Source organism: Pyxicephalus adspersus, chromosome 5 (genome assembly GCF_032062135.1).
Source record: "Pyxicephalus adspersus chromosome 5, UCB_Pads_2.0, whole genome shotgun sequence".
NCBI lineage: Eukaryota > Metazoa > Chordata > Amphibia > Anura > Pyxicephalidae > Pyxicephalus > Pyxicephalus adspersus.
In genome coordinates this window covers 97,306,021-97,324,471 of record NC_092862.1, presented here as the reverse complement: position 1 = coordinate 97,324,471, position 18,451 = coordinate 97,306,021, and the positions used below count along the sequence as shown (strand labels likewise).

Genomic DNA, 18,451 nt, shown 5'->3' with positions numbered 1-18,451 from the left:
TAGCCTCTTCCACCTTAGCAAAACGACGAGCTCTTCGACCCTTCCTGCACGTCCTATCGGCTAACGGGATTCGATACCGTTGGGGATACCCCTTCAAACTGTTGTTCCAGACGCAAGGAGGCCAATACCAACTTTCCAACCTTGATGATGCTCAAACCTGTCTTACACAGCTTGGTCTCTCTCACCTGCCTGCATCATCTTCGCCTTCTGACCAGCAGATCTCCGCACGCCATGTTTGGCTTCACCTGGCCTCTCCAATACACCTCCACGAGGCCTTGATCACCGCTCTCAAGCGCTTACCCGTCTAGCCACTAGTCTTCTCATCTAAGCCTCCTGGATAAACTTTTTGTTAGTTAACCGTGCTGCAAGCATAGTCTCTTCTCCATCTTTTTTTTTTTTTTTTTTTTTTTAATCTTCCGCAGACACTTTTGTTTTCATTTTAGCCCATTTGTTGGATACATGTCACCCCACTGGATTACATTAGATCCTCAGGATTGGACTGTAGGATCAGGTCATTCTGACTATGGTTTGTTACTCAGGATTCCTCAAGCCCTTTCGGCTCTTGTGGTCCTCCTGTTATGCCCAATTATGGGTTTTTTTTGTATGTTTTCTGTCAGTCTATTTTTAGTAGTTAGTTCTCCGCTAATTCTATGTTTTTATTTTTGTCTTCTATTAAGTTTAGTATGTGTTGCTGTACTCGACTGCCAACTCTGGTGCCTTTTATACTGTATCAGGTTCTCTTATATTAGCATTCCTTCACGATTGTCTATGGAATGTCTTTACGTATAATGTCAATTAATGCCAAAGGTCTAAACTCACCTGCCAAACGGAAAACAGTGTTTAACTATTGTCACTCCTCGGGCATAGATGTAGCGTGCATGCAAGAGACACATTTTTTAGTGTCTTCAACTCCTAAGTTCATGCATACTCGCTATCCTCAGGTCTATCATGCTTCAGCAACTAAGAAACATAGAGGGGTACTTATAGCCTTTCATCATTCTATGTTATTTACATGCACCCATCAGGTGGCGGACCCGGATGGTCGTTATCTGATTCTGTGTGGTACTTTACAAAATACAGAGGTCATCTTGCTAGCATATTATGCCCAAATTCTCCTCCTCTATTGCTGTGTTCAACAACAAATTAGACAAATGCACTAAATCTTCCACCTCTTCCTCTTCTGAGAGTAAAGCAATACAGGACTGCTTCCAGAGTCTGGGTATGCTTGATATTTGGCGTGAGTTTCATCCTATGTCTGGTGACTATACATTCTATTCAGCTTCCCATAATTCTTACTCAAGAATTGACCACATATGGGTTCCTAGAACCTTGTTACCTGTTATACTAAAAGCCTGTATACCAACAGTGCCGTGGTCAGACCACGACCCAGTGGTCATAACATGCTCATCATTAGTAATTAAGCCTTATGCTAGGCAGTGGTCAATTAACGATTCCCTACTAACTTGTCCAGAAACGTTGCAAAAATTAACGGATCTTACTACAGAATTCTTTCATTTGAATACAGGCTCAGTTTCAACTCCCTCGATACTGTGGGAAGCTTATAAAGCTGTAATGCGTGGTCACCTTATTCAGCTAGCAGCCGTTAAGAAACGAGAGCGCACACAAGCTCAGACTCGGTTAGAGTCTGCTTACTCGTGACAAGTTCAATTACATAAGTTGAATCCCTCATTAAGTACTTCAATTGCTTTGCGTAAAGCACGCGCTGAATTAAACCTCTGTCTATCTAACCAAGCAGCATATGAACTGCAGCGGACGAGACATAAGTTTTATTATTGTGGTAATCAACCTGGTACATTGCTTGCTAAAAGGTTACGAACTATGACACCACAGCATACTCCGATTTCCCTTCGTACGGCCAATAAACACTTGACTAGCAACCCCCTGGATATTGTTCAGGAGTTCCAGGCTCGGTTGTCAGATCTTTATTCGGTGCCTCCTGCACTGGACACATGCAGTGCTGATCGTTTTTTTGCTAATCTTGATTTGCCCAAAATTAACAGGACTTAGAGGGGTTACAGAAATTACGATGGCTATTAAATCCCTAAAAGTTGGTAAAAGTCCCGGTCAGGATGGTTTCTCTCCTTTGTTCTACTTAAAAATGTCAGCAGCTTTAACGCCCCATTTGCAAATTATGTTTAATGATTTGAAGCAAGGGCGAGCTTTTCATCCGGAATCCTTGAAGGCATCTATTGCCATGGTATCTAAACCATCGACTGACCGTACCTCCTTGGCTAACTATCGACCTTTTTCACTCCTAAACATAGATGTGAAAATACTGGCAAAAATCTTAGCTACGAGACTGAATGGATTCCTAAGTAGTCTAATACACGGTGACCAGGTGGGTTTTGTCCCACGACGTCAAGCTGGAGATAATGTTCGCAGAGCCCTTCAATTGTTACATCTATCGCAGTCTAAATCAATTGAAAGTATGATGTTATCGTTGGATGTACGGAAGGCCTTTGACTCTATATCATGGCAATACTTGTTTTATGCTCTTAGTAAATGGGGTTTTGGCACTTATTTTCTGCACTGGATTGAAGCATATGGGACATATCTCAACTCCATTCTTGATATTGCAGGGGACCAGACAGGGCTGCCCTCTTTCTCCCATATTGTTTATATTAGCCCTCGAGCCACTGGCAGTGGCAGTTCGTACACATCAGGATATAGCTGGGATAGAAGTGTTTAATACGGTACACAAAATTATGCTGTTTGCAGATGATATATTGTTGACATTAACAGCCCCAATCATGACCTTGCCAAATTTGCACATTTTACTTACCCAATTCTCGGAGATATCTGGTTTAGTAATAAATAATGAAAAATCTAAAGCCTTAAATATTTCCTTGCCACCATCAGTTGTTGAAGCGTTGCAACCCTATTTTGCCTGTTTTTGGTCAAAAAACTTTGGATACGGATTTTCAATTATATATGATCGGTTCTGCATGTGTCTATCAGGAGGGACCCCTGGACTGCATTGCTTCACAAATTAAGCTCTACCTTGACTAAGAGTCAGTGTAAATTGATCTCCTATATCTTCCTGGTCACCCGTCAGGTGATAGCAGCTGCATTGCGGAAACCCTCTTTAAGCTTTCAAGCAGTGCTGTCTAGACTGACAGACACTATGGTCTTAGAAAAAATGTCTGCTGTGGCCAGTGACTCTCTGCACAAGTTTGGACACCTTGGTTGGATCATCATACTGCTCCTGACATAGACCGTAGGCTCTTTCACTTATGATAACTGGTTGTGTATATTTGCCAGTACATTTTTCTGATTTTTTTTTTTTTTCCTTGAATAGTTTTAGTATATGTTGTTTGTCTTTATATTGTGAGTCTTTACTAATATCATGCTCAAGAATGGTATTATTTTCTTTGTTTCACTGTCTATACTTTTGTTGTCCTGTATATTTTGAAAAATTTCAATAAAAACTATTAAAAAAAAAAAAAAATATATGTGTTTTTACTACATTGTCAACAAATGTTGCTTAGTTACAACTTCATCGATGCTATTTTTCTTGATTTTAACCATGGTAACATATCACTTTCTCAAAACAAGGGTCTTGTCTATTGACAAAATACTATGGTATTTTGAAATAATAAAGATGGTTTTGCCTCATATGAACTGTACTGTAAATAATAAAAACGTTGGCAGAAATATATTGTTAAATTTGCTTGAGATTATTTAGAAATAGATCTAAATGGCCACATAGTATTATGCATTGATTTTGCATCTCCACTTTATTAAAAAAGAATGTTTATTAAATAGCAAATGTAATGTTCATGGCTCATTCCAGGTGTATTTTAACATTTGATTTGAATATCCATTGGTCACTGATCTGATGCCTAGATATCCAGGTTAAATTTAGCACTGACAGCAAGTATTGGTAATTGCATACCTAAACATATTTTTAAAGGATATATATATATATATATATATATATATATATATATATATATATATCTTTTTTTTCCTAATGAAGCATGTGATAACTGTTTTAAAACTGATAATCCTCATATGATGAGGAACCAAACCAAACTGAACAAAATGCAAGCTGGGAGTCACCAGGTGCACTAACTGGCACCAGTATCTCTGGAAACAAAACATTTATAAAACATGCCCAGCATTGAGCATTGGGCACTGTTACTTTGCACACATGGAGCTAGAAGATTTACTGCTTTATAAATAGACCCCTAAGTGTATCTCTCCTGAATAGCTTAAAATTACACTTTAAACAGTGAAAACTAGGCCCTAAGCCACCAGCCAGATCTAAACTAAAATGTAGATATCAAAAATAACAATTTACATGGTGGTCTGTGTGTACTATTGATGCAGTGGATTATAGAAGAAGGTGACACTTTTTTTGACACTAGTTTTAACACATATGCAATGTGCTGGAATCCCTTGGAAGCTCACTGATTTGTTTTAGGTTTTGTGTGCAATTTCTTATTAAAAGTACAATAGGTTATAGTTCTGTTCCATTTTTTTTACATGAAAACATTGCCAGCTCAGTGTATATAATCTTGTCTACATGTGATAGGTCCCTTTCAGGCTTGCAGTAAAAAAAAATCTTTTAGTTAGCTGCTCCCAGGTACCCCAATTAAACTACTTTGTGATTTTTAGTGTTTACTGCAGTGCTTGACTATTGCTTTATGATGCAGATGCTTGTCGTTGTGGTGTGGTTCCTCCTCCAGATGAGGAAAAGCAACCACATAACCCAAAGTGAATTGTTGCTTCCAGGAACCACACCACAATCCAATACAACTGCAGCCTTCAAACACATGCACAAAACGCCCCAATCAGTTGTATTCAGTTGAATAGGAGCTGTTGGTAGTGTAGATGAGCCTAAAGCTGCGTACACACTTCCAATTTTTATCGTTCAAAATGAACGACGAACAAACGACGAACGATCGATTGGGCAAAAATCGTTCGTAAAAAAAGTAACCAACGACGCAGACGAACGAGGAAAGTCGTTGGAAATGAACAACCGGACCGGCGGATCGGATTGGATGACGATCGTTGACCATCGTTCGTGTGTACGATCGTTCATTGATCGTCCATGGTCTGAGCATGCGTGATGAACGAACGTTCCTGTGGTGCACGTAACTTCCTGTATCGTTCAAACGATCGCATCTATTGTGTGTACAATATCTACGAACGATCATGTCGTTATCTGTATGTACAGGATCGGTGCTATACGATCGTTCGCAGATATCGTGCAGGATCATTCGTCGTTCGTTTACCAACGATAATAATTGGAAGTGTGTACGTAGCTTAACATGCGGAGCCTAAAATTCTGTAGTCAACCACAGGACTGAAATGGTCCCTAATATTTAAAATAATAATAATGTTTTTTACTATTACTTTCTCCTAATGCATATCCGTCAGTCAGATCTGTCTTCTTGAATGTTATATACTTTCTCTGTCTCTCTCTCAGAAGTTTTGTTTTGTCAGTTTGATTGATTTACCTAAATACATGTAGCCACTGGAGAAAAAATATGGTATGAATAAAATCTGTGAGGCCAAGGTTTATTCTTAAATATTTCACCAAGGATTCACACATTTTCCAAATGCATTTTATTAAAGATTGTGTAAATACGTAAAAAGTATTATAAATGGAGCCAGAATGTGTGCAAAAATATGAAAGTCACTTTACAAACTACACGTATGTATAGTGTACAGTAATGTCACAAAATAAGTGTTCTATTAATCTATCTAAAATCTATTGACAAACGTTTGTTTTTCTTTATAAAACAGTATGATAATCTTCACTTTTCATTTTTTTAACAGTGTCATTTATTTCATTGTGATTAGAACCATTTGGGCAAAGAGTAAATCACATTCAGTGGTCATTTCCAACTGTACTGGTAAGAAACATTTGTGTATTTTTTTAACATATTACATTATCTTTGAAAATATTTGCATAATAATTTACCTTTGCTTAAAATAAATTTATGTATAATAATTTTATTCATATATGTGACAGTAATATTCATTGCATATATTCCAATATTCAATCAAAGTGAGCTAAAGTCTGACAGATAAATACATCCCTGTTTTTGCTTTGCACAGTATATAAAATAAATTAATACTGCAGAAAAGTTTGATACATTACAGCAATCAATTATTTTATTGACTTTTTACAGTGGTACACTACCCATATGCTCATAAGACCATGGTATATATTGAACAGTCTGCACCTTCTGCAATTATTCCCCTAATGAATGTGTGAAAATAAAAACCTAGCCCGAGGAGCGGACACTAATTACCTGGGACTTACTGCTAATAATTGTATATAATGACATCGTCTTTGAGCATTGGTTTAGAAAACATGGATTTATTAAGCTAGAGCTGATATTAAACTAGAAATCAGGAAAAGGCAGTAAAATGGGAAGTGAGCCGCAGCAAATGCCTATAGATTTAACACACAGGAAAAGAAAGGATATCTAAATTCCTACATATTACAGGGGATTTTCAGATTCCTCAAACCCTCTCTAAAAATCCACACATAATTTTTGGAGGAGCAGATGAAGGGAAGGTCCTGTCCTTTAATTTAGGACACCATGGGGCGTGGAAAAGTACAGAAAGGGTGGAAAGCTCAAGTTCACTGTTCCTTTTTCCTGGCTACTCTGGCTTTATGCCTGTATAAGTTAAAGGGTAAGTGTGAACAAACTGTTAGTGATGAAGTTACTGATAGTAGAAACCATAACGAAAATAAAAATAAACAGTACTGCATAGTGTTGCTGTACAGATCTGAAAATCAACACTGTTCAGTACTTTTACCACCTTAATTTTTATCAGTCTGAATATCAGAAATTGCATTTGGGTATATTAGAATCGATTAGGCTTATTTAGCTGATCCAACATTAAGATTGGTTCTAGTAGAACCAATAAGCTCAATAAGCTTATTTAATGTATTCCATGTGCAGCCTCTGCCAATTGTGTACATTTTCAACAAGCTAATTGAAAATGATGCCTGGCATAAAGCACAATGTTTACATGAGTTCAAAGTTTGTAACTAATGTGGAGAAATAAGTCTGCTGTGAAGGAACAGGAAAAATCAGACTCAAAAATGACATTCATCTTTTTTCAGTCCTATCAACTACAAGTATAATGAATGCTGGTCAATAGTTGCAATTTTTCTTTTGGCTAACAACGAATTTTTACTATTGTTGGTAAAAGTTTGGAACAAGCAAAATGAGTTGAGCTGTTAAAAGGAAAAGCACTGGAAAGTTTGTTGAGTATGAATACACTTTGCAGTCCTTTAGCTACAGAGGTCAGGGGGAAGTTACGAACTGCTTGTTAAAATACATAAATGTGTGAATGTCTAAAAGGCAGTGTTTTTATCCAGGGAATTATTTGATGGTCCTTGTAGAATCTTATTTCTTTTTTGTTGTGTGCCAAAAGCATATGACCATATAGCAGCAGTTACCCAAGACATTTTTCTATTCTTTCCTCTGACCCAAAACTGTAGTAACTGTGAGAGGAAACAGTCTTTCTTCAAATGTATTAGCTATAACTTTGGTCAAGGGCTGCATTTTTTTCATTGGTATCAATGACTTTTGACAGTAGTTGGTAAAAATGTAGAACTGTGGGTCAATTGAGCTGGAAAAATTGATTTTTGTTTAGAGTTAGCATGCACATTACATGTAGAAGAATAAATAAATAAATTCTTCAGTAAAGTGTAGACAGAAAAGCTTTTATCAGATTTTTGCTCTAAGCTTGTCATTGCTGGTGTAAATTGCAGCTCCCTTTTAATACCTGTCACTGCAGTTAATCTTCAGGCTGACATTTCACTCTGCAAACGGTATATGATAATCAGCTGTAAAACAAGGACAGATACATTCATCTGTTCTAGCACAATGCTAGCCGGTTTCATAATTGGATACCTGTCATGACAGTATCACTTTTTAAGTTGACTTAAGAATTGTATTTTAAACCTAATTTATTCTTGTAATGATTATGTATTATTCTTGCTTAAAAACTATGCTATCTGTCTTTTTGGTACGTCAAAAGAATTTTGAAAATGAATGTAGTTAAAGTAGAAAATGCACAGACGAAAAGACAAGACAAAACAGAAAAGAGACCAGTAGAGATGTGTTGTTTAGAATTCTAAAACAAAAATGATTATATATTTGCTTAATTTAACATGGTAAGGGAGCATTGTTTACTTTCAAATCCAATAAAGAAAGTTTAAAATGATGTAAACATAGTGCATGTATGTTATTTGACAGGTGCATGATCAGGTGATGTAAAACGGAAGACCCCTTTTTTTTAAATCAGATTTTTACTTTATATAAAAGAGTTGTCCACCCTTTTATGTAAAATTTTGAGTTTAGGTGCGCTGTAATAGACCCTATGATGTCAATTATAAAGTCATGGAAAATGTCATCCTAAGAATACAAAGGGTAGTTGAAGCATGCTTATGAGTTATTACAGACCTTTCCATTGTTGTCCAGAAAATTTAGGAATAGGTAATTCACCATCCAGAGAAGCATTTGTAACAGGTAATAAAGTCACCTTAGCAAAATTATTGCAGAGATAATTTTGTGTTTTTGATACACTGTAGCAGACATATAATGAGTAGAACATTCATCTGCTGGTACCCCTATAACTCAATAAAATAGTATTTTATGGTTCCTGAAAAGTTATTAAATAAAAATCAATTGTCCTGTGTTTACCTGCTTGCCTTTGATATGTTATTGAAAACAAAACAAGTGTGGAAAACGACAAAGTATAATTTTACAAAGATATTCTTAAATGGGCTGGACATAATTTTGGTATTCCTAAAATTTTTGGATTACAGTGTTTTTTTCACAATGGCTGTCACACTTCACAAGTTTTATCACCAGTCATGCAATTAGTCTTCTGGTCTATTTAAGTGGAGAACAGTAGTCACTCTGTGCTGTTTTGGTATCATCAACATAAAACGGTGTAAAAAGGAAAGGCTATAACACCATCTCAATCTCAAACTAGCTTGAAGTTCCTAGGACAGTTGCAAATAATGTCAAGATTAAAGCAGACCTAAACTAAAAATTTTTACATTACGTAAAAGGTTTTTTTTTAAAAAAAAAAAAAGGGTAAAACCCTGCAATCAAGACTAGGATCAGACATGCACAGAAGGGGCACTTTCCTACATTGAGGGGAAAGAGATGCCAATCTCACCCCTTTTCAGCAAGCTACATCACCTGATCTGGATCCTGTGCAGAGATCAGGTAACATAGCCAGAAGAAGGAAAAAGATAGAGCAAGATGGCAGTGCCGGGACGAAGGAGAATTCCAGGAAGATGCGGAACCTGATCGAGGACTTTGCCAGTGCAACCAACCTCTCTGGATGTGGCCAGTATAAAATCTCAGTGTCTATATGCGCTACACCATTTTTTTTATTTCTGAGTGGCAGGTGGCCCAGTGGAAGAAGTCCCAGGATGCCTCTACTGTTAAAATAAATACATAAAAAATGTTATACTTGAAATTGCTAAAATGCATATTGCAAGTCACATTTCTTCGAAAAAAGTAATGGGAAAAACATCTACTTTAGGACAGATGAAACCTTATTTGTGTTTTGTGGCCAGTCACATCAGCTGTATGTCCATAAATGAAAAATGAACCTTTCATATCATGACATGGAGTGAAAGAGACTGCCAGGTGTCAGAAAGTTTTGTCTCAGTTGCAATTCATAAATCTTCTAACAGGATAATGACCCCAAACACACAGCTAAAGTACCCAGGAATGGCTATAAACAAAAAATAAAATCCTATTAATCAGGACAGAAAAGCATCCTTCAAACTAATACAGTTGGAGCTTTCTTTTGACAAATAGACTATAGCCCAGGAATTATTTGCAGTGAATGCATTTAAACAGTGTGTATCAAAATATAAAGCTCCCATTTGCCATTTTTATTTGTATTATGTAAAATATTCTATCAAATCAAAACCCTAAGGCAAATGTAAATGTGTGTGCCAATTACTTTTGTCAGTTTCAAGTCTATTTCAGAGACAATTATGTGTTCTTTTTTCGTGGAGGGATACCAACAACATTATCCAGATTTTTTGATTTACAAACACCTTTTGTAATTTAGACTTAGCAAAATTATATACAAAAAAAGAATATTTATATATATATTACGAACCAAAATTATACCCAAATATATATATATATATATATATATATAAATATATACAAAAAACATTATATACAAAATTATATACTCGTAACTTTGCGTTGCAAAATACACAATGTAGTTAAGGCAGAACAGCCTAGTCATGTACCTGCCATTCCCATGACTATATAGTAAAGGCACAGTGACATCTTGGTTAGGTAAGCTATTGGGTAGTTTCCTCCAGGTATTTGAAAGCTTATTTTTGTGACTGACTTTTCAATATAATACAGTAAAAATGTGCTTCCATTAAAGTCAACAGGCCGACTTTAAACATTATTAGCAAAGCCCCAATACATTTTAGAACCACCAAATTTGCTAGGTATGTATAGGAGAACAGTGGAAAAAAAAGTTTCAAAAGACCTTGTGGTTTTCCAGAAAATGGCAGGCAAAGTGAACTCACTAGCAACAGTCTCTTCTGATAAAACAGCAGAAGAATACATTGTTATTTAATGTACGCACCACTATTTAATTTATATAGCTGCATAATTTGTTTACGCTATATAAATGCTGTTTGTGATTAATATTTATTGCAAGCTGGCATCATGGCCTGCATGACATGTTAGGAATGCCACCCATGAAGTTGTGGTTTTCCAGAAAATGGCAGGCAAATTGACATCAAGCAAATAGGATTTTTGTGTGATGGACAGCGTCCAGAAGGCAGCATAAACATTAGGCTATTGGGAAAGGGTGAACTCAACCCACTAGCAACAGTCTCTACTGTCAAAACAGCAGAAGAATGCATTGCTATTTAATGTACGCACCCCTATTTAATTTAAATAGCTGCATAATTTTTTTACGCTATATAAATCCTGATTATTAATAATATTAATTGCTAGCTGGCATCATGGCCTGGATGACATGTGTTAGGAATGCCACCCATAAAGTTGTGGAAAAATAGCGCGGTGACATTAGGTAAAAGGATGGAGGACCAGAGACGGAGCATGGGTGAGCGAGAGCACTAGTGGTGTGTAGCCTCTAGTCAGCTATCGCCAGGGAGACCGCATTGGTAAGTGTCATGGAGATCTGGGTGTAGTGCATGGTCAATGCCACCCGGAAGTGCAGAATTTTAGTGAGTGGAGTACTGACAGGCGGCAGCAGCAACAGCAGGAGGGGGAGGCTGTGGGCACTGAGAAGGAGCGGGGACCGCATTAGTAACTGGCATCTAGAGCTGGGTGTAGTGCATCATCCATGCCACCCAGAAGTGTACAATTTTAGTGAATGGAGCACTGACAGGAAGCAGCAGCAGCAGGAGGCAGTGGGCCCTGAGATGGAGCGGGGACCGTATTTGTAACTGGCGTCTAGAGCTGAGTGTAGTGCACCCACCCAGAAGTGTGTAATACAATTTTTGTAATTGGAGTACTGACAGGTGGTAGCAGCAACAGCAGGAGGAGGAGGCAGTGGGCCCTGAGACGGAGCGGCAACCGCATTAGTAAATGGCATCCAGAGCTGGGTGTAGTGCATCATTGCCACCATGAAGTGTACAATTTTAGTGAGTGTAGTACTGACAGGCAGCAGCAGCAACAGCAGGAGGAGGAGGTGGTGGGCCCTGAGACGGAGTGTGGACCACATTGGTAACTGGCATCCTAGAGCTGGGTGTAGTATATCATCAATGCAACCCAGAAGTGTACAATTTTAGTGAATGGAGTACTGACAGGCGGCAGCAGCAACAGCAGGAGGAGGAGGCGGTGGGCCCTAAGAAGGAGCGGGGACCGCCTTGGTAACTGGCATCTAGAGCTGGGTGTAGTGCATCATCGAGGACACCCAGAAGTGTACAATTTTAGTGAATAGAGCACTGACAGGCATCAGCAGGAGGAGGCAGTGGGCCCTGAGATGGAGTGAGGACCGCATTGGTAACTGGCATCTAGAGCTGGGTATAGTGCATTGTCATTGCCACCCAGAAGTGTACAATTTTAGTGAATGGAGTACTGACAGGCGGCAGCAGCAGCAGGAGGAGATACCACTTGCTATCTATCAAAAAAGCAAGAAAAAATTCTATGTTTCTATCCAAAAAATACAGATATTTAATTCTGATTCTGATGACATAATTAAGTATCTGTATTTTTTGGAGAGAAATACAGATTTTTTTCTGCCATTTTTGATAGATAGCAAGATGTGTCAGAATAAAATATCTGTACTTTTTGGAGGAAAATACAAAAATTTTCTGGCTTTTTTAATAGATAGCAAGTGGTATCAGAATTAAATATCTGTATTTTTGGGAGAGAAATACAGAAAATGTTCTGCCTTTTTTGACAGATAGCAAGTGGAATCAGAATTAATTATCTGTAATTTTGGAGAGAAATACAGAAATAGTCCTCCGTACAAAATTAGCCGGTTACACAGCTCTGTTACAATTGATATAGACCTCAAAGTAGATAGAGGTAGAGGACACCGAGGGAGGTCCTCTGTACAAAAATTAGCCAGTTACACAGCTCTATTGCAAGGTATAGGACTCAGAGACAGAGTGGAGGTAGAGGGCCACGAGGTGGAGGAGGAGAAGGAGATGTAGAAGGCTGTGAAAGTGCTCTTCCCGTTGCCGACTAATCAGTGCACTCTGCAGAGGGGGTGTTGAAGTCATTGCGGATCCAAGCCTTTTTCATTTTCATAAAAGTGAGTTGGTCGACATTTTCTATGGAGAGGCAAATGCGTTTGTAACTCTCTACGCCCCCCAGCTGCACTGAACACTCTTTCAGATAACGCACTTGTGGCTTGGCAGGCAAGGATCTGAATGGCATGTTCTGCCAGCTCCGGCCACTGCTCAAGCTTGGATGCCCAGTAGCGCAGTGGGTCCTGGCTTTGCAGGTTGCAGATGTCCCATGTTGAGCTCAGGTATTCCTGCACCATGACTGAGTAGCGCTGCTGACTGTCATTGGCAACTGCTGCATGACTGCCGGCTTTCCTCCGCTCAATAAAAGCCTGCTTTGTTTGGCTTAGACAACCTGTCCTGCTGCTGTCACCCATGCCGCTTAAGGTAGTTTGGCTACCATGGCTGGTGGAACTGCCATAGGGAACCCTGCTACTGCTGCTGGTATATGGAAAGGCTGAGCACATATCCCTTACAAGCACTTCTTGGTAGTGCTGCATTTTAGGTCCCCTGTATTGGGGCAAGATAAATTGTTGTATCCCAGGCTTCTAATGTAGATCAAGTAATCCAATAGTCGTCAGTCTTTGTTTTTATGTATTGTATGTCTTTGGCTATGCACTCCTGCATGAAGGCTGTCAGGTGGCTCAAAGTTCCCACAGCTGAGGGAATTCTGGACCCACACTCCTGTGGGTCGAACAGCAGCACAGGGTCGTCCTTCTCTTCCTCTGCCTGGTCTTGCTATCCACAGAACATGCCGCCTTGTGTTTGGGTGGATGGATGCCATGTATCATCCATATCCTCCTCTGCCCCTTCATCCCCTTCTCCCATGCCTGCAATATCCTCCTCATCCTCATCCTCTTCCACCTCCTCCTCTTCCTGGATTTGCGGTACACTATGCCTAGTAGGCACGCATGTCCGAGATGATGTTTGAAACATCATCTCTTCCTGCAGCAACCGCTCTGTGTCATGTACGAGCTCCACCATCATCTGTTCTAGCAGGCATATGATGGAGATGGTGTCACTGACACAGGCCTGATCCCTGCTGATGATCCTGGTCGCCGCTTCCAAAGGTGTCAATACAGTGCACAAGTCCTCAATTTGCAACCACTCCGCAGGGATGAAGTAAGGTGATGTAGGTAAGCGAGTGAGCCGCTGCACCATGTAAAAGGTGGAATTCTAACGAGTGGTCACATCACAAAGTAACCAGTGCACCGGCAGATTGAGTTAATCCACCAATCTGGCACTGGCTGTGTATGACTGGCGGAAATGCGCTGCCAACTTTCTGGCCTTCAGCAACAGCGGCTGGAGGCCTGGGTAATTCCTAAGGAAGCGTTGTACAATGAGGTTCATGTCGTGGGCCAGGCAAGGCACGTGTGTGAGTTTCCCAGAACGCAGAGCTGCCAGCAGATTGGCCCTGTTGTCACACACAACCTTGTCTGGCTGGAGTCCGTCCGGAGTAACCCATATGTTCTCCTGCTCCCGAAGGGCACATAGTATGGTTGCACTCGTGTGGCTGAGGGAACCGAGGCATTGCAACCTCAGGACTGGGTGGCAACGTCTGACTTATGCACGGAAATAGCAAACTGCAGGTTGTTGCTGGCGTTGAACAGATGCTGGTGATTGGGAGGTGCTGGGTTTCCAGGGCAAAGTGTCCCTGAAGGAAGAGGTTGAGGCAGAGGAGTCAAAGGAGGAGGTGGAAGTGGAGGTCGAGGAGGATATTGCATGGTGATGTGCTCTGGGTGGAGGTAGGTATGCAGGCCTTCCTGCAGCTGCATCTTTCCCTGCTGCCTCCAAAGTTACCCAGTGAGCTGTGTAGGAAACATATCTTCCAACTGTCGGTTGTCAGGTGAACCTTGCCAGAAACTGAGTGCTGCAGGGCCATGGACACATTGCTCTGCACGTGTTCATGCAATGCAGGAACACATTTTTGTGCAAAATACTGCGGCTTTGGCATAAAGTATTGTGGGTTTGTACAGAGGAATGCGTAACCGAACGCATTGGAGTCCACCAGCCGGTAAGGGAGGAGCTCAAACGCAAACAACTGTGCAATTGCCGCATTGATTAGCTTTGTTTTGGGGTCATTTGGGCCATATTTTCTCTTGGATGCTGGTAATACTAACCACAGAAGTATTGGATGATGGGGTAGAAGGTGTGCGGGATTGCAATGATGCCTTGTCTTGACTGCTAGCAATGCAACAAACACCAGCTGATCTGCTGATCCTTCTCACCGCTGGTGGAGCCTGAAAACTGTAATGCTTGGCTACATGCCCCACTCAAATTGCTGGCAGCAGCACGGGGACCTTTGGTGGCAGAAGGAGGAAAGGCAGCGGAGGAAGATTTAGCAGCTTGCTTCTGGAGCAGAGGTCGGCGCACAGAGCTCTGTGCTTTGCCCAGGTGTTGCCCCCAGGTTAGCGGGTGGTGGGTTTTTAAATGTGTGATCATGCAACTTGTTTCAAGTTTGTTTGGGTTTTTGCCTCATTTTAAGTGCTGAGCACACAGTTTACAAATTACCATAGTGTTGTCATCTCTGTGGACAGTAAAAAATTCCCCAACTAATAGTTACAAAGTTTTGAAGCAGTAGAGAAGGTTAGGGTTAAAGCTAAAGTGTATCCTAAGAATAATGTTGGTGACAATACTACTGTATATTCTGGGGAAAAACATGAACATTTTAAACCTGTAATAACAAAGGTTGCAACTCTATGGAAAGCTCTCACCACTGGTCTGCCAAGATTTGTTTTAAGTGTTTATTCACACAAGTTCATCTATTGGTGGGAAAAAGACATTACTGTTGCAGGTGCTACTGTTACATTCCAGGTTTAATGAGCATTTGACCTCGCAAATTTTTCAGTCTAAGAAGATTTTTAGAATATGTTTTGTATTCATTAAACAGAATCTTATAGTGCAATACCAAATATGCCTAACATATGCATCATAATTATGCCCCAAAGTTTTAGTCAAGCAAATATGAAATATTTCAAATAAAAACATTAAATTGTCATTTAAATCAAAAGTAAATGTTTTTCATTTTCCTATTTTCCAGTTTCTCTTCTTTTTGTAAAAGCATACAAGTTCAGGGGCTAAAGTCGAAATTTGCACTCCCCTCTCATTTCCGCTCAGTTTTTCCAAGGTATCATTTAAATACAGCTTTTATAAATTGAAAACATTCTAATAACCTTCCTTTACAAAAGGGTGCACTTAAACACAAAGTAATGTGCATGCTTTAAAAGAAAGAACACTATGTTTGCTGTTTGGTTTCAGACTATCTTTATCTAATTGTAATGTTATACAAAGCTAGTATATACATATAGTGAAGGCAGATATGTAGAAGGGAGGAGAAAAAGTTATTTGCCTAACCCATTTAAGTTTGTGGAATTTAAACTTAAGCCATAGGTTATACATGCGGTCGCCAACCTTTTTGGTCCCACGGACCACTAAAATTACCCACTCCTGCCCACGCATGCGCAGGGAGCTAGTTGTCAATCAAAGGGGAGGAGCCTCCCCCATCGTGACATCATAACCCCGCCCACTCTGCCTTCGCAGATCTGAGCCTGCGATGGGAGAGTGGGCAGGTTGTGTCCTGAAACACAGCCTGCCCACTTCCCTGAGCCAGGGATTTGCACGAGAAGATTTTGGTAGTCCGTGGCTATGGCCTGTGTCCCCCCCCCCGGGGGGGGTCCTTCTCCTGACCCCACTCCGGGGTTCACCAGCCAGAGCCGCGGACCACCAAAATCTTCTTGCGGTCATCAGTGGTCCGCAGACCACCGGTTGGCGACCGCTGGGTTAAACAATAGGTTTTTATCAGTAAAGCAGGTCGTTCCTGCTGCTGGCTAAAATAAACTAATCATAACATAACATAAAATACATGAAATATGAATATGCTATATTTTATTTAGCTGATTAAAAAATAAAAAGTACATTTTATTTTTGTTCCTAAATGTTTTTTCACTATTTAAGTAAAATACATTTTTTATATCTAAATAATTTTGGTAACTATTTTGATGTCAATGTGTACCTGACTAATTTTTAAAGATTTTGCTGATTTTCTTCTCTCTTACCTCCTATCTAGATGGGAATTTTTGTGCAAGTTATAATCATCGAGGACTCATATCAAAAGCAAAAATGAAAGCTATAAAATACAGCATTGTCGTTATTCTAGGTAAGCAGTTTCATATCACTTGACATGAAATACAAATATATCAGACTTTCAGGCAAACAGATGAACATATAGGAGTGATTCGGTAGCGCCCCTCCTGGTGAACTATACTATATCTATATATTGAAAAACAAGGGGACATTTTTTAAATTATTTTCCTATAAGATATTAGCAATATTGGTGTATTACTCAAAATATATTAAAAAAATATATATATTAAAAAAATGAATATAATATTATTAGTGAGATGAGCTTGGTGCAACAGGAACTCCACCAGCCACTCAGCTCTTTGCACAGCAGCCTCTGCACATTTGAACCCAGGCAGCAGTGAGCGGTACTGAGTATCTCCCCCGAGCCGGGGTACAATGGCATGAGGAAGGGGTAACTGCAATGCCACGTCACCGCTGTGTCTGAACACAGCCTTAAAGTTTGGTGAGCGGGCAAATTTATATTTGAGGCACCACAGCACACAGACAACTGGCAGTAAAATGGAAGTGGCCACCGGGGGTCCCTAATATGCAAACTCAATTTGGGGACCCTGGTCCTCAAATAGCCAATCAACACAATTTTTATTTTATACAGAAGGGTAGATAACCCTTTTTTTTCATTAAGCACCTTCCATCTATTTTTTTTTTTAGTTCCACTTTAATGAGAAAAGATCCCTAATTCTTATTAGGATTTTATGTTTGAGACCTCATTTCTGGCAACTGAAATTAAGTTTAGTATCAGCTCTCAGGGTCCCCTGTGTACCTTTAATGTTTTACATTTGTACAACAATTGGTGTGGGAGATATGAAAGTTTATACATTGGGGGTAATGACAGCATTATGGACACAGACACAGATCTCATGCTGCTGTGCTGCTGCAAAAAAAAATATTAGTGGTCTGGGTAATAAAAAGTATGTAGCAAAATGTCCATTGCCAGGTTAAGGGCACATTTAAAAATGTACTATTAATTAAGGTAAAGTAAATAAACTGCTAATTCTATATAGGGAATAAATCCCTATAAAGAATTAGCAGTTTACCAACTGTTAGCTGAAGCTGAACTTCATAATGAATGTACATCTTTGCTTTTTAAGTTCACTTTTTTTTTTGTGTGTAGGACAGTGTCAACTTTTATTCAACTTTCTAACATTAGCTTACATTTATTTGGCATAACTCTTGTCCTAATTTTAAGTGCACAGTGTGATGCATTATTTCTACATCATTTAACATATGTATTTTATAGACAGCATATAAATAACATAGGGGTCCTGGAACAGTAGGAAGGCTTCATTTCACTTCATTTAATTTTTAGGTTTGTCATTGCCCCATGTTTTCTCTCAACAGGCTATTCACCAACTATGCCAGTCATACTCTTACCCCATCCATAGGCCATGTAGCCTGTGTAAAAAACTTTATTAAATCACTAATATTTTTATAACAATGAAAATAATGTTCTTTACTATTATCATTCCTTTTAGAATTAACTTCACTGTTTATTGACTAATAATCCCAAAAATCATTAGGATGTTTATAATTTTATTTTCAGTTGTGTTTAAA

General features: G+C 39.3%; 1 protein-coding gene across 1 annotated transcript in view; it reads left to right on the top strand.

Moving 5' to 3' along the window:
* The window catches only part of NPSR1 (neuropeptide S receptor 1), a 158,348-nt gene that overhangs the window by 119,755 nt on the left and 20,142 nt on the right, over nt 1-18,451 (top strand). The window contains exons 6-7 of the mRNA XM_072412223.1: nt 5,809-5,885; nt 16,824-16,913. Of these exons, the coding sequence (XP_072268324.1) occupies nt 5,809-5,885; nt 16,824-16,913 (167 nt within the window). The remainder of the gene's footprint in view (nt 1-5,808; nt 5,886-16,823; nt 16,914-18,451) is intronic.